Source organism: Typha latifolia, chromosome 6 (genome assembly GCF_019914945.1).
Source record: "Typha latifolia isolate L0001 chromosome 6, TyphaL0001v2, whole genome shotgun sequence".
Classification (NCBI taxonomy): domain Eukaryota; kingdom Viridiplantae; phylum Streptophyta; class Magnoliopsida; order Poales; family Typhaceae; genus Typha; species Typha latifolia.
In genome coordinates this window covers 12509601-12529574 of record NC_133091.1, presented here as the reverse complement: position 1 = coordinate 12529574, position 19974 = coordinate 12509601, and the positions used below count along the sequence as shown (strand labels likewise).

Genomic DNA, 19974 nt, shown 5'->3' with positions numbered 1-19974 from the left:
TACAGGGTGCTAAATGTAAATATCTTAATTTTTGCTGATAACACCCTATATTTTTGTGAATTTATGGTTCAAATAATATTACGAAATACAGGGTGCTAAATGTAAATATCTTAATTTTTGCTGATAACACCCTATATTTTTGTGAATTTATGGTTCAAATAATATTACGAAATACAGGGTGCTAAATGTAAATATCTTAATTTTTGCTGATAACACCCTATATTTTTGTGAATTTATGGTTCAAATAATATTACGAAATACAGGGTTCTAAATGTAAATTTTGTTAGCTTTTTGGTAAGCTTTTCATTTAACATCCTATGGAAAAGTGTATTTTCGAATTTGAGTAATATTGCATAAATAAGAGGTTTCTAAATGCAAATTCTTTAATTTGTTAAAGTTTTCATTCAAGAACCTATAGATGTGGAATTTTGGTTCAGATAATATTGCATAATTTACAAGGTTCAAACTGCAAATATCTTTAATTTTTCTAAGTAAGAGTGCATATTCGGTTCATGTGCAATGAGAGGTGCCAACTATTCGTATATATATGGAGTAAAAAGATTGAATTTTTATATATATAAAAAAAGAATTTACTCACCTTCTTTGTGTAGATATATTTGTATTTGTTTAATTGCTTAAAGACGTAATTGATAGAATGCTAAGGGGGTCCATTAATGATAAGGAAATGGCCTGGTTGGTGGCCGTTGGGTTTAAAATTTTAAAAATTTTGAACGTTGATTGGTGCCAGTTCAAGACTATTGAATGCTATCTTATATTTTAAGATAAAAAAGAGCTCCCGCGGTGCAACAGATAACTTTATCAAACAGTAAACCGTGATGGGAGCTCCCGCCATATTTGGCAACCGAGGGGGGGAGCCTCTTTTATGGGCCAAATCTCCCATCTTCCTTCTTCTCCGCCCTTGGATCCCTCCATTAAAAGCTTCTCTGCCTACCTCAGTCTATGTCTTCAGACCTCACGCCATTCAATGCCCATGTTCTCCCCATGCCATTATAAGAACAGAAGCAAGTGGGTGTTGGATACTCAGTTGTGGGCTTCTGGTTCCTTGGTTCTTTGGTCCCTTCTTGCCTAAGTTTCTTCTCGGCATTTTGATCCTTTTAGGTCTCTGGCTCTACATTGCTTTATAGTTCTCCTCTGGGCCTTCCGTGTTCTTGGGGGATTTGGTGCAACTTCTTTAGTACTAGTACTTTCTTAGTTATGTTGGTTATGAAGAAAAGTCATACTTTGTCTTTGGTAGTGTAATCCGAAGTGGATAGAGTATAGGAAGTAATTCTATTTGTGGTTTGTTTAGATTGTTTTCTACCTTGTCTTGATGGCATTGAATAGAAGAAAGATGGGTTCTCTATCCAACTGTTGCCTTGCACTTGAATTTCTTGTCATGATAGTAGGTTATTTCTTGCTAGGTAATTGTTCTGGTGATGACTTACCTGCTAATTTTATTTTTGGGGATTCTTTAGTTGATGCTGGAAACAATAACTATATTTCCACCTTATCTAAGGCTAATCTCCAACCAAATGGTATTGACTTTCCGAGTCATCAACCAACTGGCCGCTTCACCAATGGACGAACAATTGTTGACATACTTGGTAAATCTTATATTTCACTCAAGTGATTCGTTTGTTGTCTTCTCCATAAACCTTTTCTAATTTGATGGACCCCATTTTGATAATTTAGGTCAAGAGTTGGGATTAGGATTCTCGCCTCCTTATTTGGCTCCGGATACAACTGGGGCTGTGGTATTGAAAGGTGTCAACTATGCATCTGGAGCAGGAGGGATTCTCAATCAAACAGGAAACTTTTTTGTAAGCATAATTTGCTCATCAGATAAACTTGTCTTTAATCCCTTTTGCTCCAAATTTACATCTTATAATCTTCACTATAAGAACTCAATTTTATGGGTGTGTTTAGCATGACATCACATGCATTTCATGAAACCAAAAATGATATTAAAAGCAGAGTGCAGACTTCATCAATGGAACTGATACCAAATGAGTACTTTAACGATCAAAGTCATTTATCTAGTAAGGATGCATCTACTGGTTTCTATTCAGTTGGATATCTTTCTTTCCCATATTCTCATTCTAAATTTTACATGTGCATGTTTTCCTATGCAAAGTATGCAACAATGGATCCCTGTTGGTTTTATTGCGTCTATAGCTTGTTTCTTTGTGATGACATGATTCTTAAACGTCTCTCAGGGTGGGCGTATCAACTTGGATGCACAGATAGATAACTTCGCAAACAACAGGCAGGACATAATCTCAAGTCTTGGGATGCCGTCAGCTGTGAGTTTGTTAAGGAAAGCTCTCTACTCAGTCACTATGGGATCTAATGATTTCATCAACAATTACCTCACTCCTGTACTCTCAGTGCCTGAAAGAGCATCAGTATCTCCTGAAATGTTTGTAGACGCCATGATCTCAAAATATCGGCAACAACTAACAGTAATTCCTCATTACCCAATTCAATTTTTTTTAATCAATTACGGTTCGACAAGAATTGCCATGCTTAAGCCATTATAGCTAATAGCTAATATCACTTAATATCCTGCAGAGACTATATTCATTGGATGCGCGGAAAATTGTTGTGGCAAATGTTGGGCCTATCGGCTGTATCCCCTATGTAAGGGAGATACATCCATTAGCAGGCAATAACTGTGCCGATTTTCCAGATCAATTAGCTCAATACTACAACAAGAGGTTGAAGGATCTTATAAGTGAACTTAGCTTAAATTTTGAAGGATCACTCTTCTTGTATGCAGATGTGTACCACATTGTATCAGATATCTTCCAGAACTATGAATATTATGGTACTACATGAAATTGTAATAATTTACGAGCATAAAATTATTGATTCGTATTCGACTAAGATTCGCATTTCGAACTTGTAGGTTTTGAGGTAGCTGATTCTGCCTGTTGCTTTGTTGGAGGTCGATTTGGAGGTCTTTTACCATGCGGTCCAACATCTAAAGTCTGCCCTGATAGATCCAAGTATGTCTTCTGGGATCCATACCATCCCAGTGATGCAGCTAATACTATCATAGCTCGACGACTGCTCGATGGTGATTTAGCTGATATTTCTCCAATGAATGTGCGGCAATTAGTCAATTCTTGAGACTTCCTGCTCCAGATTTACCTCTGTACTTCAATTTTCTGAATGGAGTTACCAAAAGAATGTATCCAACGATCAGCTTATTTTGATTTGAATGAAATATTCTTTTTCTATGGGCTGGATTTTTTATGTTCATGTTTGATGTTTATGCTTACAAGCCGGTAAACAAATTGTTCTGTAAATAACGTTTTTAGATGCAAAATTTTTGTTAGTTTAGGAGGAGAAATTTTCGTTCTTTTTTTTTTTTTTGGTTCAAGGTGCAAATGATAAAATGTATTTTTTTAATATGTTAATGTAATGGTTATTTTTGTCCTTTTAATAATCTATTGGGTGACGTCAAGTCAGCTCCGGCAAGCCTATCCACGCAAGGGCAATAAAGAAATTATCTAACCCCCAAAGGGCAATTTAGTCAAATGAAACCAAAATGTCGGGATAAATTTTACGCATTCCAACGTAATAAAATCGCGCCGATCTCAACCACCTCGTTCCATAAACTCGGACGACACGCAATACCAATTCCATCTTTCACCCTCAGCCGTCCATTTCCCAAATGGAGCCCTCCTCACCGGACGATCTCATCCTCGTCGAACGCGACCGGCCCGGCTCGCCAGTCGCCGTCGTGACCATAAACCGGCCCAAATCCCTCAACTCCCTTACCCGACCCATGATGATCTCACTCGCCGCCGCCTTCCGGCGGCTCGACGCCGACGAGTCGGTGGCGGCGGTGGTGCTCGCCGGCCGGGGGAGGTCCTTCTGCTCCGGCGTCGATCTCACGGCGGCGGAGGAGGTCTTCAAGGGCGACGTCAAAGATCCCGCCGCCAACCCCGTGGCGCAGATGGAAATGTGCCGGAAGCCGATCATTGGTGCGGTGAACGGGTTTGCGGTCACTGGCGGGTTCGAGATCGTGCTCGCGTGCGACGTGCTGGTCGCGGGCCGCGATGCCAAGTTCATCGACACGCACGCGAAGTGAGTAATTCGCCGTCCTCTTAGCTTCTCTTCTAGAATTTAAAGTTTTCATCCGTTCTAGGCTAGAGAAATTTCGGAAATTTCAAATTCAAGGCTAAATTTAGAATCCGTTTTGATATTTGTTTGGATTGATCCGTTTTGAAATTTCTGAAACTATCTGTTTGTCAGCAGTTTGGATGCCTTTAAATGGTGTGATATGAAATATGTAATAGCAATAATTATGCTGTGTGTGGATCTATGTATTCCAAAGAGTACTTTTTTATGTTAGTTTGTTTCTTTTATGTATATATTGAAAGAAACAACTTGGTTATATATTGCACATGGATCTTTGGTTTGCATAGCACATGAATTTACTTGGATTGTTGGAAAGCCAGAGAACCAAGATGATTGGCAACAGATTTAGTTCCAAGCGGACTGACAGTATTTATCATCCTGGTTTTGAATTGATCTATTAGTTTTTTGTTGATTGTATGTCACCATTCAGCTTAGTAGAACATGCATTCATTGAGTTCATTCTTGAATGAATTGTTCGTCTTCTCATCTATGATGATTGTCTGTGGAGGGTAGGATAAATTTATTGTCCAAAGACTTGTCTGTTAGTATTATCTTGTTTATACTGCGAAATTCCATGAAACAAGCAGCGAAGCAATTTAGCTACTTTGGATTGTGAAATGCTATATATCACTTAAAATTTTTCTTTTATTGGCTTTTGTGTCCATTCATTATTGAATTTATTGAACTGATAATGAAAATGATGATCCAGGTTTGGTATTTTTCCATCATGGGGCCTTTCACAAAAGCTATCACGCGTCATTGGGCTGAATAGGGCTCGAGAAGTGTCACTTAGTGGTATGGCAATAACTGCAGAAATGGCAGAGAAATGGGGACTTGTTAATCATATTGTGGACAACAGCGAAGTGTTGAAGAAAGCGAAAGAGATAGCAGAGGCCATTGCAAGAAACAACCAAGATATGGTCTTGAGGTACAAATCAGTTATAAATGATGGTTTCAAGCTGGACTTGGGCAATGCTCTTGCTATTGAAAAGGTAATATATCTCTACACTGTTCTGACTAGTAACTAGAATTACAACACTCTGAAATAGCTGCTAGGCTAACAAATAAAGATACTGTTCATCTTATTATTATGATGACAGTAGTTGGTTGAAGAACAGGTTTCAGTAAAAGGTCGTTTAAAGTCTGAAGATAAATAAGATTGGTCTGCGTAATTCATGTGGTAGGATGGCGTATAGATATGCTGTGCTGACTAGCTTAAACAGATACTATATTTTTGTAACGGAAAAAAAGAAAATAGATTGCGGCTTTGAAACTGAGTCATATACCTTTGAACAATCTAAGCATCAAACTAGCCTGTTGATATTATTCCTAATGAATCTGTGAATCATATACTGTTGCATTTATCTCATACACTAGCTGCCTACGAGGATAGAATATATTAGAGTTTATAATTTGTTATAAATCTTGTCTAATATATTTAGTTGGCAGCACAGTTGAATTGTTCCTCTTCCTTCAGTTACTGTTCTTGTAAATGCTGCCATCCTTATTCTCTTAAATGTATTTTTGGTTTCAGGAAAGAGCTCATAGCTATTATACCAACATGACCAAGGAGCAATTTGCAAATATGCAGAAATTTATACAAGGTCGAAGTTCAAGGCCCTCATCCAAGTTGTAGACAATACGTTTCATGCAAAGGAAGATTTAGTAGTTCAAATTAACTAATAAAGTTTTACAAAGATACTACTCCCTGAGCAAATTACATATTTCTTTGTTCTGTAATATTGTTCCTTTGTAAGAGTTTTCATCATAATGTAGGCTTAAATGCCATGAAATTTTATTCTGAAGATATCTTTTAAGTTGGAAGAGGCAAAAGATACTCAAAATTGTATCATCAGATTGAAGACTTGAATAATACTTTGAATGATGTCTGAGCAGGTGGTATCCTATTATTTTGCCATGAGGCTGAATTAAATCATAGGCATAATTCTCATTTTATTTTGGACTCGTATACCCTTAAAATCACTTAATACTGCTTACGTCCCTCCACAAGTAAACATTTATTTGCATACCCTTCTAAAATTATTTTTTATGTCTGTGCCCTCCCAGACTTTTCTGATATAATGTTGGATCATATATCTTCACTTCTGTGCCGGTTTTATCTAAGCCTTTTTTAATATTCAGCTTGACAATTCTCTCAAGAAATAGGTTACAACGGATTCAAATTATGTATATATAGTATTTCAATGAAAATTTTATTAAAATAGCAACTCCAACATCCAAAGGGGACGTTATGAATTAATAGGATTCAACTACTGGACTAATATTTGGGTAAATATAATCAAAATCGCACTTGCGACCCTGCATTATGGCCTAATGTCACATTACACCTTTGAGTGTCCCTTTACACTGTTGAAAAATGTAGCAAACTGCACCCTGAGATTATTAGACTTAAGATAGTTCAGGGAATCAGGGCCAAGTTAGTGTTCTTTTATTCTTAGGGTTGTAATATAATACTGAGGGTGAAATTAGTACTATGCTGATGTTATTATCACTGACGAAGCCCAAAGGCTTTAAGCGGCAAAGCGGTGAAACAATAGAAAGAGACGTGTAATATCTCCAAAGTCCATCATGACCAGCTTCCAGCTGCTATTATTTACTGGGAACTGATAGAAGAAACAAAGACACTTTCCAAGTGTCAAAAGAGTTTGAAGTATGCATGCAAAAGTCCTCATATCTTTCCAAACATTTGAACCTTAAATTTGTACATAGTCCGCACTCTGCAACTCGTTGGGAGGATACTTGGTATGTATCCTATCTTCAAAAAAAAAGAAAAAAAAGTATTCTATCTTCAATGTCTTATATCAATTATTTGAATGGAACTTCTGGATTTATGACAGAAATTGTAGTTTCCATAACAGTGTTTGTATTTAATTCTGAGCACTGAGAAGAGTACTAGTTGTTTGATTCATCTATTAGTCATTCGCAAATTATTTGCAGTTGGTTAAATGTGTACTCTTTATTGAGAAGGCAGGCAAATGAAGCTTCGTTGTCAATGCTATTAACATTACTGCTATTAATTGCAATGCATGACCGGTTCTTCTTAACAAATAGATGCATAATAATTATCATTTTGTCTCTTTTTATGTTATATACCTCCAAAGATGTTGCCTTTCCTGTTCTAGGATTTCGGGAATTTGAATTGTCGTGGATTTTATTTCCAATGTCATTCTTTTAACTGTTCCTCTGAAATATTTTCTAGTTACAGGATCCCATTTACGTCATACATTGTACATTACCTGAATTAAATTTGTCAATGATATCTGTTTAGAAACACTATCTACTTGGATTCTGGCTGCATTTTTTTTTCCCATTTTATGACAATATCTTTGGTTTTTCCAGAAAGGAGATTTCAGTTGCGCCTAGCTTTAAAGCTAATCTTTTCATCAGTACCTCTTTCTTTGAATTCATGAGCATAGAAGTGGCTCGATATCTCAAATTAAGATTCGGGCTTGATTTTCTTGATCATATATCGACACTTATAAATGCAAACAATGAACTTGATCCATCAAAGTAAAGAAACGATCTTTGTATTGTACTTAAGAATTTAATCTAATATCTCTTACTCCCATTTGCTTTTCTGTTCATTGTATCCCTTACAGAAGCAACAACAACACCCAGACAGAAAGCATGAAAAATCTTTTCACCTTATCTGATGGAGAACTCAGCGTTAATCAAGTTAACATACTTCACGACATACCTGACAATGTCGCCTTCAGTAGCTTTTCTTCACTATGTCAAGCTTCTAGTGCACCTCCATCACTGTATCAGCGAGTAAAGTCTCAGTCTCATAAGGGAGGCTTCCTTGGTTTTACTAAAGCAGAGGCATCAGAGAGGCTGACGAACTCATTTGGCAAGTTCAATGGAAGGAAGTTTCTTAGTATTTTCAGGTTTAAATCATGGTGGTCTACCATGTGGGTCGGAAATTCCAGCTCTGATTTGCAGATGGAGACTCAGTGGATACTACTAGATGTGCCAGAATTAAGTTCATATGTTCTTATACTTCCCATAATTGAAGGAAAATTCAGGTCTGCAATCCACCCAGGGAGTGATGGCCATATCATGATCAGTGCAGAGAGCGGCTCAAGTAAAGTGCGAGCTTCGTCCTTCAATACGATTGCATATGTTCATGTGAGTGATAGTCCTTACACCTTAATGAAGGAAGCATATTGTTCTGTTAGAGTCCATCTGAATACATTTAGGCTGTTGGAAGAGAAGACTTTACCTAGTATTATAGACAAGTTTGGTTGGTGCACTTGGGATGCATTTCACTTCACTGTCGAGCCGGTAGGTGTCTGGCATGGAGTGAAGGATTTTGCTGAGGGTGGAGTACCACTGAGGTTTCTTATAATTGATGATGGATGGCAAAGAACTAAGTTTGATGATGGTAATCGAGTTAGGGATGGAAGGAACACCGTGTTGGGCCGAGCTGAGGGTGTTGCTACAAGACTCAGTATGTTCCAGGAGCACGACAAATTCAGGAAATACAAAGGAGGTACTCTTCTAGGCCCCAATGCTCCTTCTTATGATGCCAAGATGGCAGATGTGCTGAAAGCGAAAGCATTAGAACTTGAGCAAGTTCAGACTGCTTGCGAAAAAGCTATGCAATCTGATATCATCAACTTGTCAGACTTTGATTCCAGAATTGAAGAACTGAAGAAAGAACTTAGTAGCATCGAAGAAGTGGATGCATCAACTGTAGATAATGAGAGATGTAATAACAGTTGCTACAATTCAGAAAATGTGGGATTAAAAGATTTCATAAAGGACTTGCGAAAGAGGTTTACGGGTTTAGATGATGTTTATGTGTGGCAAGCTCTTTTTGGTGCTTGGGGTGGAGTGAGCCCTGATTCTATTCATCTCAGTTTCGATTCTACGATAGTTTCTGCAAGAGTCTCCCCTGGTCTCGCAGGAACAATGTTTGACGGTGCTCTCGCTAAGTGTTTAAAGTATGGTGTCGGTCTAGTTCGTCCAGATCAGGTAGCTGAGTTCTACAACTCAATGCATTCATATCTTGCAAGTGCAGGTGTTACAGGAGTTAAAGTAGATGTCATACATGTAAGTGTGAACCTAAAAACTAAGATCTAGCAATCGATTAGAGGATGTATATCAAGCATTTTGGTTTACAAATAAGTTTTAGTACTGCAGATAATTGAATTTTTTGGTGAGGCCTATGGAGGTCGCGTCGAGCTTGCAAAGGCCTATTATGAGGGGCTTTCAGGTTCTCTTCAGAAGAACTTCAAGGGAAATGGACTCATATCTAGCATGCAACACTGCAATGACTTCTTCTTTCTTGGTACCTGGCAGATATCTCTAGGAAGAGTAGGTATAGAATTTGAACTTTTGGATACTTAAACATGCAAAAGTTTAACCACATCGTTTATCTATGTAATCACTAAACAGTCAATTATGTTATCAGGTGATGACTTCTGGTTTAGGGACCCAAATGGAGACCCAACTGGTGTCTATTGGTTGCAAGGTGTTCATATGATTCATTGTGCATACAATAGCATGTGGATGGGTCAGACAGTGCAGCCAGATTGGGACATGTTCAAATCCGATCACGCTTGCGCAGAATTCCATGCAGGTTCTCGGGCTATCTGCGGTGGACCGATCTATGTGAGTGACTCGGTCGGCTGTCATAACTTTGATCTCATAAAGAAGCTTGTTTTCCCTGATGGAACCATTCCTAGGTGCCAGCATTTTGCTCTCCCTACAAGAGACTGCCTCTTTAAGAATCCTCTTTCTGATGGTGAGACCATCCTCAAAATTTGGAATATAAACAAGGTAATCTGAACTATTTTTTTCCATAAATATTGACACAATTAGTAAGGTTTCTGCATCATCTTATTTTGTCTTAAAACATAATTGCAGTATGGAGGAGTGGTAGGAACATTTAATTGCCAGGGAGCAGGATGGGATCCAAAAGAGCGGAGGATAAGAGGCTACCCAGAATGTTATAAGCCAGCATCTGGTACTGTCCATGCTTGTGACATTGAATGGCAGCAGAAGAAAGAAGCCAAGGATATGGGTAAAGCTGAAGAGTATGCTGTGTATCTTAGCCAAGAACAGGAGCTACTACTGATGAATCCAAACTCGGATGCTATCGAAGTAACAATCCAACCTTCTTCCTTTGAGATCTTTAGCTTTGTGCCAATTACAGAGCTTGGGTATGGCATCAAATTTGCAGCAATTGGGCTAGCTAATATGTTGAATTGTGGAGGAACAGTACATGAGATTATTGAGCATGGGGGAAATCAAGATGGAGAGTTAGTTACAGTTAAGGTGAAGGGTGCAGGGAAATTATTAGTTTACTCAAGCCAGAAACCAAAGATGGTCTTATTAAATGGGGCTGATAAGAAATTTGAGTGGGGGAGTAATGGAGAATTGACACTGGATCTTGCATGGGAGGAAGGCAATGGTGGAGTCTCTGATTTAGCTTTTGCTTATTGAGTTTGAGAGTAATTTTGAAGCTCCTCCTTCTCTTGAAACACATGACTGGTTAAAATAGAGAACAATGTGCTGCTGGTAGTATTACTGTTATCAAGGCAAATTACAGTTTATCTACTTGTGATTTTGTCAGTTACCTTATGTGCTGTGAATTTAAGCAGTTAAGTCTCCTGCCGTCTACATCAAATCATAATTGTTAGATTTTTTTTTTCATCTAAAATTAACAGTGAAAATGCTATAATTAATGTTGTTTATTAGTGTTGATATTTTTCATCATGAGAAAATTATAAATGACTAGTTTACTCTTACTATCGTCAAATTGTGTTTCTATGGAACTTTCTAAGTCTTTTTATTTTTATTAATGGCTTGTTAACGGTTGTGTGAATTTATGTTGTATCGGGTAAGTTAAAATCGAGCTACTATTTTAATTGTTAAATTAAAGAAGGGAGTGTTATTCATATTCAATCGTTAACTTGAATATAAGAAGACTTAGTCACCTTCGTATAAATATATAGTTTAATTTGAAGATGGTTGGAGTAATTTAGTCATTTTATAATTAATTCATGGTAGAAAACACTAGCATTAATAAAATATTATTATTACCTTTGGATGAAAATCTAACTAATTTAATTTGAACCAAAGAAAGCTTAAGTGGTTAAATTTGAAGTACAAGAAGGTAAAATTAATCGCTAAATCATATTAGGTAAACTATAATTTGTCTTAAATTTATTTCGACCAGACGGACCTTTAACAAGAAGGAAAGAAACAAATAAGAGGAGGGAGGCTTGACATGGTTTATTGGTTCTCTGCCATGCTATGCAAAGTTCATGCAAAACAGCCCACTGAGTTCTTATCTTGTGAGCAACGTATAACGAATGTTCAAAGAATTTACAACCGCTTGGGTTTCTCACAAGCAAACTAAGGAAGGTGCCTGGTGTAAAGAGTATGCATCTCAAGGCTTAGAACAAGTAGGAAATATAATTGATGGATTGTTATATAACTTGGTAGTATATTTTTGGTGTCTTTTGTTTGCAGTTGTCGTTTTACTAACTCGGAACTTCTACTGCATAATTAGGCCAGCTTCACGCAACCTATGAGGACAAGACAAACCAAGCTTAAACCATGAGAAATATTTTCTCATTATCTGATGGAAGTCTCAAAGAGTTCATGGAATCACACTGTTCTGCCATTCCTGATCACATATTCTTGAGTAGTTTTTCTTGAACATGTCAATCTTCCAATATTGCACAACCTTCTCTGCTTCAGAGAGTAAACTCCCAATCACACAAGGGGGGCATTCCTTGGCTTTGCAAAATCATGCCCTTCTGATATGCATATGAACTCATTGGGTAGATTGAGTGGCAGAATTTCCTTAGTATCTTCAGGTTCAAATCATGGTGGTCTACCATGTGGGTTTGTAAGTCTGGTTCAGATTTGCAACATGAGACCATCAGGCAATGGGGGTACTCTTGAAATTGCTGAATTGAATTCTTATGCTCTCATCCTTCCTATTCTTCTGGCAAGCTCTTTGTGAAACTTGTTGGTGGAGTGAGGCCTGCAACTACCCATGTTGACACTAAGGCTTCGGTTAAAATAGTTCATGGTGGCATTGGTCTTGCTCATCCAGATCAAGCAGCAGGGTTCCATGATAATGCAATTTCATCTTGACAAGGGAATCACAGGGACCAAGGTGGATGTTATACATGTAAGTTTCAATGCCTTTCTGATTTCATATGAATGTAAATATCTTTGCGTACATGTACCGATGATAATTCCAGTCACTTGAACTTATCAGCAAGGAATTCGGAGGTGGAGCCGAGTTCGCAAAGGCATACTACAAAGGGTTCACAAAGTCCCTTGTCAAGAACTTCAATGGAACAGGATTGATATCTAGCATGCAGCAGTGCAATGACTTCTTCTTCCTTGGGACTTGGCAGATATCTTTAGGAGAGTAGGTATGTAATCTGAACAATTAGTTGATCTCAAATTCTACTATTGGTTCGGAAGCAATACTTAGGTTGCTCGCAGTAACAGGTGATGATTTCTACTATTGATCTTAAACCATTCTCAAGATTTGGAACATAAACAAGGTATTGCTGCTCTTATGTTAACACTCTTTAAACTTTTCCATGCAGTTTGGAGGTGTCGGAGGAGCTTTCAATTGCCAAGGAGTAGGATGGGATCTAAGTACAGCTGGTTAGAGGCTACACAAGTTACAAGCCATTGTCTTGCAAGGTCCATGTACATGAGATTGAAAGGGTATTTATGGACGAGGCCAAGGAGATGGGCAAGGCCAAAGAGCATGCAGTCTATCTCCCCCAGTCTGAGAAGCTATTGCTAATGACCCAAAAGTCTGATGCCATTGATGCCAATCATGGACATTGGTTTCAAGTTTGCATCAATTGGGCTAGCGAACATGTTCACTAGTGGAGGAGCTATACTTGCTATGGATGAGTGTTGAAGACTTGAAGGCAAGGTGTTGCAGTTGTCAAGGTCAAGGGGGAAGGTAAACTCTTCGCCTAATCAAAAGACAAACCAAAGAAGTGCTCATTGAATGGGAAAGCAAAGGTGGTGTTTGACTAATTAGTAGATGGGCAAGGTGATGGTGGATCTTTTGTGGGAGGAAGACAACATTGGTCTCTGAAGTAGATTTGTTTACTGAATGGTGGAAAGATTGTTATCAAGTTTTTAATACTTCACCTTGATATCTTATCATGGTAATCAAAGCTCTTCTCTTTGCTTTTTTTTTCCTCTTTGTATCAATGATTTCTAACTCTCATGGATTGCATCTTAGAATCAAGAGATTGCTGATTTAGAAGCAAGGATTGCAAATTATTTACCACCAATTTACATAAAATTCCCTGCCGTTTGGCTATTTAGATATTTTGATGTTAAGAAGATTGGAGGCCTCGATTAATACGGTTAATAAAAACAATGTTTCAACGATTAAAGAAAACAAGGAACGATTGAAAATAGTCAGACAATGCTTTCTAGGCAAATGCATTTCCATCAAAACTGCAAAAAATGCTCAGAGCCCAGTGCATCTCATCATCCCATCAAAGAGAAAACCACAAATAAAATCGCAAAAAAATAATGAAATCGTCAACTGAAGTGTTTTTTTTTTTTTTTTGTCCAAATGGGTCCTCAGAGATATGCTTATGGTTTTCATCAGAAGAATAATATCAGGTCTCAAAGATTTCATGCCATCATAGGACCAAAATTAAACCAGAAACAAAAAGGAGTCATTAAAGCTTTGCATAAAGATGGAGTAATTTTGGAGAGCTTATTCGCTGCACCTCACGACATCAATAGAGAAGTGAAGCGACTCAAAATCCCCTGAACTGCTAATTTCGCCCTTTGGAAAAATCAAACCCTAGATAGAAACTGAGGGCTCGACTCATCAAAGGGCTTCTTTGATCCTTACGGAATAGAGATAAATATAGAGTAAAACACTTTACCTGCGCCTCTACTTTGGTGCGGGGGATGGAGGCGGCTTCTATGTATATATAATACAAGTCCCTCGCAGACTTAGGGTTCCTATCTAAGAGAAAACCCTCGTTGCATGGCAAGATCTACGCAAATACCATTGTTAATTTATCGGATCCCAATAAGCCTGCGGGCATGAGTACTGTTTGGGTGATTGGATCTGATCCAATGGCAAATTGAAGCAAATTAATTATACTTTTTTTCTTACTAATCGAATAATTAACTCATATGCTAACTAAGTTGGCATGTTATCTTGGTGGCTCGGAGTGTGAACTCGTCGTAGGCATCTTAACACATAATATTGTGTGTATTCCACGACTCTAATTATATATATATATATATATATAAAAGAATACAGCAAGATTATGTAATTTGACTAATAAATATTATTATTCGATGTATAAGTCTTATTATATGATTACAATAAGTAGTTATTGTTTGCAAATAACATAAATTTCAGTTTCGACTAAAACTTTGACACCAAACAAACAAACAAAAACAATCAGAAGCGCGTAGTTCTTCAATAAAGAAGTCAAAACATAATAAACATTTAGCAAGCGTTCCCATTAATTTCTCGAAGAATAATTTTGGATCCAACCAGGAAATAAATGCTACAATTGAGTGGAAGTTCTCCACTTTAATTCCTCAGGTCGATTTTGTCAAGCCACAACGCTAATACCAACCGGAACCAGTCAAAACAACCGATTTCGCACGCCCTTAGCGAAATCGACGGCGAGGATCTTGGCAAGGCCCTTGAAGGCTTGAAGCTGACCCACCTTCTCGTCCCCGTCCCGATCCATCGTGCGGAGCGCCTCCTCCATCACCGATCAGCCGCTGCTGCGCATCCTGACCCGGGGGCCGAGGAGGACGCGCTCGAACTCGCTGTAGTCGACGAAACCGTTGCGATCGGCGTCTGCCGGGGAGATCATGGAGTCGATGTCGTCGTCGGTGAGGTGGGCGGTAGCGCTGTAGCCGGATTGGAAGGCCTTCAGGTCCGGCCGTCGCGGTCGGCGTCGAGGATGTCAAAGGCAGGCCGGAGGTCCGCCGAGTCGGCGGCGCGGTCACCGCGGTAGCGGCCGGAAGGTCACATCCCTCTGTCTCTCTCTCTCGGCGAGGATTAGGATTGGTGGTCGTGGCTTTGGCGGGCAAGGTTGAGTTGATTGACTTGGCTCCGATATGAGAGGAGGACGTGATGGGTGACATCACGAGTCGACGTCTATGTGATTATTACTGTCCACTTCTGAGAATTGTTTGGATTCTCCGTTTCTACGGCCTTGAATCAAAACGTTCCGTTGAATTTGTTATATTTTTTTCTTCTTTGAGGGGGTTGTAGGCAATATTTATTCATAATATCCTGCAGATCAAAATTTTCATCCAAACTAAAGGACAATGAATACTATGGTAAATAGTTAAAATTTATACATATCCACTTAAACGAATAAGTAATAGTGATTTTTCTTAATCGAAGAAAGTCAAAGTCTCACGATTTTATCTAACTAGATGAGGTATTTTTGACTGTTAATTTATCTCTAGCCTCCTAAGTATTAAAAGAAATTTAGAAGTCTTAGTATTATCACTAGTCTTCTAAATATTTAGAAAAAATATTTAGGAACCTTAGTAGGTAAGTTTAAAGGATATAAAGATAATGGATTAAAATAGAAGTGACAACTTTACAAAAAAATATTATATTTTTTAATTTATTGAAGCATTTTTCTTACATCTCACTATCTTTACTTTGAGGTAGACTAGTAAAATTGATAGAAAAAATTAAATTTGTAATAATATACTCAAAAAATAACTTTTCTAAATCAAACAGAGAAAATGTATCAAATTCTAACAAGTTAGAGATGTGAGTATAATATCCAATAATAAACGTAGGAGGTAGAGAAATGGTACGCATAACTTGGGTATAATGCACATTACAACAAAAGAAATATGAATTAAATTCAACGATACAAAACATCAACAAAAATATTCAGCATCAGTAGAAATACATGCACAAAGTAGTATGATGTCCGGCACCTCTAGTGCGATCTCCGTTGAACCTAACATGTATAGTCTATTAGTCCTACATTCACCAGTTCGCAATAAAGAGAAGCAACGAGAAATAATAACAACACTTATGAAACAATGTTAGCGAAAGTGAAAACATATAAAAACTCTAACTGAATAATCAATAACAGGATGCCACAATAAAGAGGATAAATAGGCAAAACAAACTCAAAACTTCATTTACCTAAAATTAAATCCACACCATCGGTTGGAACCAACAAGAAAGAAGCAAAAGAGATTGGCCACCTTCCCTACCTCCATTCATTGTGTTAGCCAAAGGTTAGTATTAACGGAGGGAAGATAGAGGTGAAGAGCTCCTAAAGCCTCGCTAGCATCTCACGCACTCGTAGTTGACTCCACATGACAACTTGTGTTTGAATCAAAGAATAAAGGAGGAAGAGAAACTAAGAGAGAGAGAGAGAGAGCGACAAAGAGGGGAAAAGAAAGAGGCATCCGATGGAGGAGGAAGACATTTCCCTTCCTCCTAGCTAAGTGGCACGAGAAAGCGAGAGGAAGCTGATGTAAAATGCCATTATAAATATGTTAAATTCAATAAGCATGTGGCAATTAGTATTGTTTGGATGATTTAATTCGATCTAACAACTATCTTAGATAATTGGGCTAACTCTCCTTAAAAGAATAGATTATAAAAAACCTAAATTATATGCACACTAATATTCCCAATATATAATTTGTAAGATAGTCTCATTAGTAAACATGCAATAACCTGCATAATACTAGTTAAACCAGTGGTAAATTCTCTAATCTTGCTTGCTTTGAAGCTAAGCTCCAAACTCAGATTAATTAGTCTTATTTTTTAGTCTTAATTTTTTAAAGAGTAAATTTAATTAGATATATATATATTTACTGAACTAATTTAGAAATCTCTAAACCAATTTAGAGATCTCGAAACTAATTTATGTCCTTTTACTGTGTTCCATTTTATAAACAATGCACACCATGTGTTTTATATACCTATACTGCCATACACGTATAAAAGCAGACATCGCTTGTATACAAGACGAGTTCCGGTAGATGTTTGCTAATTTGATTACAAAGTAAAAATTAATTTGCAAAACGATGGAAATGTTGTAACTTTTATTTGTAGTCGGCAAACTAAAATTTTGAAGCCCAACAAGAACAATCAGAAGGGCAAAGTTCTTCAATAAAGAAGTCAAACACAAGAAACATCTAACAAGCGTTCCCATTAATCTTCTCGTAGAATAATTTTTGATCCAACCAGGAAATAAACGCTACAATTACGTAAAAGTTCTCTACTTTAATTCATCAGGTCAACTTTGGTCAAGCCACAACGCTGATACCAACTAGAACCAATCAAAACAACCGATTTCACACGCCCTTGGCGAAATCAGCGGCGAGAATCTTGGCAAGAGCCTCGAAACTGACCCCACCGGACTCGTCGCCGGCGCCCATCCTAATCATGACACGAATCTCCTCGTCGGCGACGGGCATCCCCGCCCATTCGAGGTACCCCTTCAGGTCCTCGAACCCCACCATCCCGTCCCCGTCTCGATCCATCACGCGGAACGCCTCCTCCATCACCGACACGGCGCCGCCGCAGCCACGTGAGCCGATCCGGCGGCTGAGGACGCGCTCGAACTCGCTGTAGTCGACGAAGCCATTGCGGTCGGCGTCGGCGGCCGAGATCATGGAGGCGATGTCGTCGTCGGTGATGGGAGCGGCGGCCGTGCGGCCGGAGTAGAAGGCCTTGAGGTCCTCGCGGCTGATCCGGCCGTCGCGGTCGGCGTCGAGGATGTCGAAGGCCGGCCGCAGGTCCGGCGAGTCGGCGGCGCGGTCATCGCGGTAGCGGCCAGAAGGACACATCTCTCTCTCTCTCTCTCTCTCTCTCTCTCTCTCTCTCTCTCTCTTTCTCTAGGATTTGGTGTGCAAGAATCGAGTGGCGTATAGATTTTTGAGAGGGGAGAAGGGTAATTTATAGGAGAGGAGCGGAAGGAAAAGAGGGTCGTGGCTTGGCGAGCAAGGTGGAGTTGGCCCCGATACAAAAGGAGGACGTGATGGGTGACGTCACGGGTCGGTATCTATGCAATAGTGCAACTATGTCCTCCGTCCAGTTTGGAGAATTGGGGATCGAGTTTTTAAGACTTCGGAGATTGTCGATTCCTTTTTCCTTTCTTTCAGTCATTATACGGCTTCATAATCCACAGCAAAATGTTTGTCTCGGATCATCGGGATTGAAAATTTGTAATCTTTGTCTTCCAATCAAACACGCGGATGTGTCGACAAATTTCTAATAAGTGGTTGTAGGAGCCGAACGAGATAAGTATGGACAAGCCAAAGCCAATCTCATATCCCCTCGAGTATACTAAGCAGCTTCAAACTTCTTTTTTCATTAATTTCTTTTAAAAAAACCTAGTTTTGAGATGACTTTATGTGTTTTGGGTACGGCTTTCCACTGAATTCTAGCCTGTAAACTTAGTTGATACTATGATATCATCGAATTTAAATATTTATCCCAAGTAATGATTGGCTAGAAAAATTTGCACATGTGGTTTTGGCCGAGCTTCCTTCATATCTAATAACCTCCTTCTGCTTTATGTATTATTTTGTAGTCTGATAACTTTATTTTCTATACTTTTATCTAACATCCCACCATTATTTTAATTAACTACTATTAAGTATAATTTATTAAACATTATGAATTAAATTACTAAAATATTTTTGTAAAAATAACCCACACTATTTAAACATTTTAAAGCTACATCCCTCCTACCCTTTCTCTCCAAAAGCATAATTTAAAATATTTTAGAAATTAATTTTGAAAATAATATTCTAACATAATATTATTTAGTTGATAATCTTTTGTATAAAAATAGTCCGGTTAAATTAACTCATAATATAATATAAAAATTATAGAGAAAAAAAAATTAAAGTTGACTTCCGAAATCTAAGTGTTAAAAATAATAAAAACATGTTGTGTTATTTTGAAATTTGCCAAGGAAAAGAGTATATTCTTTTTGGCAAATACTAGTTTTGTCCGCATTTGTTTGAGAGAGGAGAGAGAGAGGGAGATAATAAAGCCCCCACTTCGTCCTAAAAAAATCGAAGGAAGAAGCATCGCCGAATTAGATTCGGCGATGTGATGATCACCCGCCCTCTCGTTTTGAGCATATTCCAAACCGCCTCTGGTCACACGTACATTAATCGGGGTATTGTTCTTTCTGGACCCAAGCCAACCACGTCGTTGCTTCCCATGCCACAAATCCCTCCTTTCCCAAATATTAATATGCGGCCTTCACTTTTCTACCGAATTATTTTCTGACTGATTTTATTATAGGGGAAAGTTTCACCTCAAATTTGTTCTACTTAGTTTAATTAATTGTGTTCATTTTTCATTAATATGTGTTTGGATTAAAAGTTGTCCATGGGAAAACCAATCTCACGTTGACGGCCGTCGTATTCTTTTGGTTTTGAAAATTCTTAATTCATACTAGAGATTTTAGGTCTTCTTGAATAGTAGTTATCCTCTTAATTCAAAATATTTCTCTCATAACACTAGAGTTTTATTAGTATTCTCGTGAGGTTAACTCCAAACTTCACCAAGTACAGTAGGCTCATCTACGCTGTGTACTTGTAGCTGGACCTAAGCTCAACCCATTTTACTTGATAAACAATCGGTCAAGTATAGGGCCTATAGAGCAATCCAAATTGCAAAGGACTACTCTAAACCAATCAAACCGGCTAAGTCTATTATTTTCTCAGAGTGCTGGGCAATTTGACTAGGCCTTAAGGTGGCCCCAAGGGGAACTAACATAGTCCTGGAGACGAATTCCCTAGAGG

General features: G+C 38.3%; 4 protein-coding genes and 2 non-coding genes across 7 annotated transcripts; 3 read left to right on the top strand and 3 right to left on the bottom strand.

Annotated features, from left to right (window-relative positions):
• The first annotated feature begins 945 nt into the window (after nt 1-945).
• On the top strand, nt 946-3242 carry LOC140790961 (GDSL esterase/lipase At4g16230-like). Of its 2 annotated transcripts, XM_073141283.1 has the most exons (6): nt 947-1421; nt 1517-1604; nt 1693-1820; nt 2217-2462; nt 2572-2827; nt 2909-3242. In XM_073141283.1, the coding sequence occupies exons 4-6, from the start codon at nt 2292-2294 to the stop codon at nt 3130-3132; spliced, it is 651 nt and encodes a 216-aa protein (XP_072997384.1). In that variant the 5' UTR covers nt 947-1421; nt 1517-1604; nt 1693-1820; nt 2217-2291; the 3' UTR covers nt 3133-3242. The 2 variants fall into 2 exon arrangements, with proteins under 2 accessions (XP_072997383.1, XP_072997384.1); XM_073141282.1 differs by having other exon boundaries at nt 946-1604.
• Nucleotides 3243-3592: 350 nt separating this feature from the next.
• LOC140790081 (probable enoyl-CoA hydratase 1, peroxisomal) lies at nt 3593-6044 on the top strand. The gene is made up of 3 exons (XM_073140000.1): nt 3593-4095; nt 4859-5141; nt 5684-6044. Exons 1-3 carry the CDS (start codon nt 3680-3682, stop codon nt 5783-5785), a joined length of 801 nt encoding a protein of 266 aa, XP_072996101.1. The 5' UTR covers nt 3593-3679; the 3' UTR covers nt 5786-6044.
• Nucleotides 6045-7646: 1602 nt separating this feature from the next.
• LOC140791149 (stachyose synthase-like) lies at nt 7647-10662 on the top strand. Its single transcript, XM_073141560.1, has 4 exons — nt 7647-9225; nt 9316-9493; nt 9587-9954; nt 10042-10662. The coding sequence occupies exons 1-4, from the start codon at nt 7798-7800 to the stop codon at nt 10618-10620; spliced, it is 2553 nt and encodes an 850-aa protein (XP_072997661.1). The 5' UTR covers nt 7647-7797; the 3' UTR covers nt 10621-10662.
• Nucleotides 10663-13590: 2928 nt separating this feature from the next.
• On the bottom strand, nt 13591-13673 carry LOC140791597 (small nucleolar RNA snoR118). The gene has a single exon (XR_012109605.1). It is a non-coding gene; the product is annotated as a small nucleolar RNA snoR118 (small nucleolar RNA).
• An 84-nt stretch (nt 13674-13757) lies between these two features.
• LOC140791600 (small nucleolar RNA R66) lies at nt 13758-13831 on the bottom strand. Its single transcript, XR_012109608.1, has one exon. It is a non-coding gene; the product is annotated as a small nucleolar RNA R66 (small nucleolar RNA).
• Nucleotides 13832-17345: 3514 nt separating this feature from the next.
• Nucleotides 17346-18341, bottom strand: LOC140790086 (calcium-binding protein CP1). The gene has a single exon (XM_073140011.1). It carries the CDS (start codon nt 17998-18000, stop codon nt 17506-17508), a length of 495 nt encoding a protein of 164 aa, XP_072996112.1. The 5' UTR covers nt 18001-18341; the 3' UTR covers nt 17346-17505.
• Between the last annotated feature and the right edge of the window lie 1633 nt (nt 18342-19974).

Excerpts from the sequence above, each read along its gene's own strand:
- LOC140791149 (XM_073141560.1), top strand. The coding sequence starts at position 7,798 with ATGAAAAATCTTTTCACCTTATCTGATGGAGAACTCAGCGTTAATCAA. Across the intron at positions 9,226-9,315 it reads TTAAAGTAGATGTCATACAT|ATAATTGAATTTTTTGGTGA; the intron begins GTAAGTGTGAAC and ends TTAGTACTGCAG. Across the intron at positions 9,494-9,586 it reads GATATCTCTAGGAAGAGTAG|GTGATGACTTCTGGTTTAGG; the intron begins GTATAGAATTTG and ends TTATGTTATCAG.
- LOC140790081 (XM_073140000.1), top strand. The coding sequence starts at position 3,680 with ATGGAGCCCTCCTCACCGGACGATCTCATCCTCGTCGAACGCGACCGG. Across the intron at positions 4,096-4,858 it reads TTCATCGACACGCACGCGAA|GTTTGGTATTTTTCCATCAT; the intron begins GTGAGTAATTCG and ends ATGATGATCCAG. Across the intron at positions 5,142-5,683 it reads ATGCTCTTGCTATTGAAAAG|GAAAGAGCTCATAGCTATTA; the intron begins GTAATATATCTC and ends TTTTGGTTTCAG.
- LOC140790086 (XM_073140011.1), bottom strand. The coding sequence starts at position 18,000 with ATGTGTCCTTCTGGCCGCTACCGCGATGACCGCGCCGCCGACTCGCCG.
- LOC140790961 (XM_073141282.1), top strand. The coding sequence starts at position 1,331 with ATGGCATTGAATAGAAGAAAGATGGGTTCTCTATCCAACTGTTGCCTT. Across the intron at positions 2,463-2,571 it reads AATATCGGCAACAACTAACA|AGACTATATTCATTGGATGC; the intron begins GTAATTCCTCAT and ends AATATCCTGCAG. Across the intron at positions 2,828-2,908 it reads CCAGAACTATGAATATTATG|GTTTTGAGGTAGCTGATTCT; the intron begins GTACTACATGAA and ends TCGAACTTGTAG.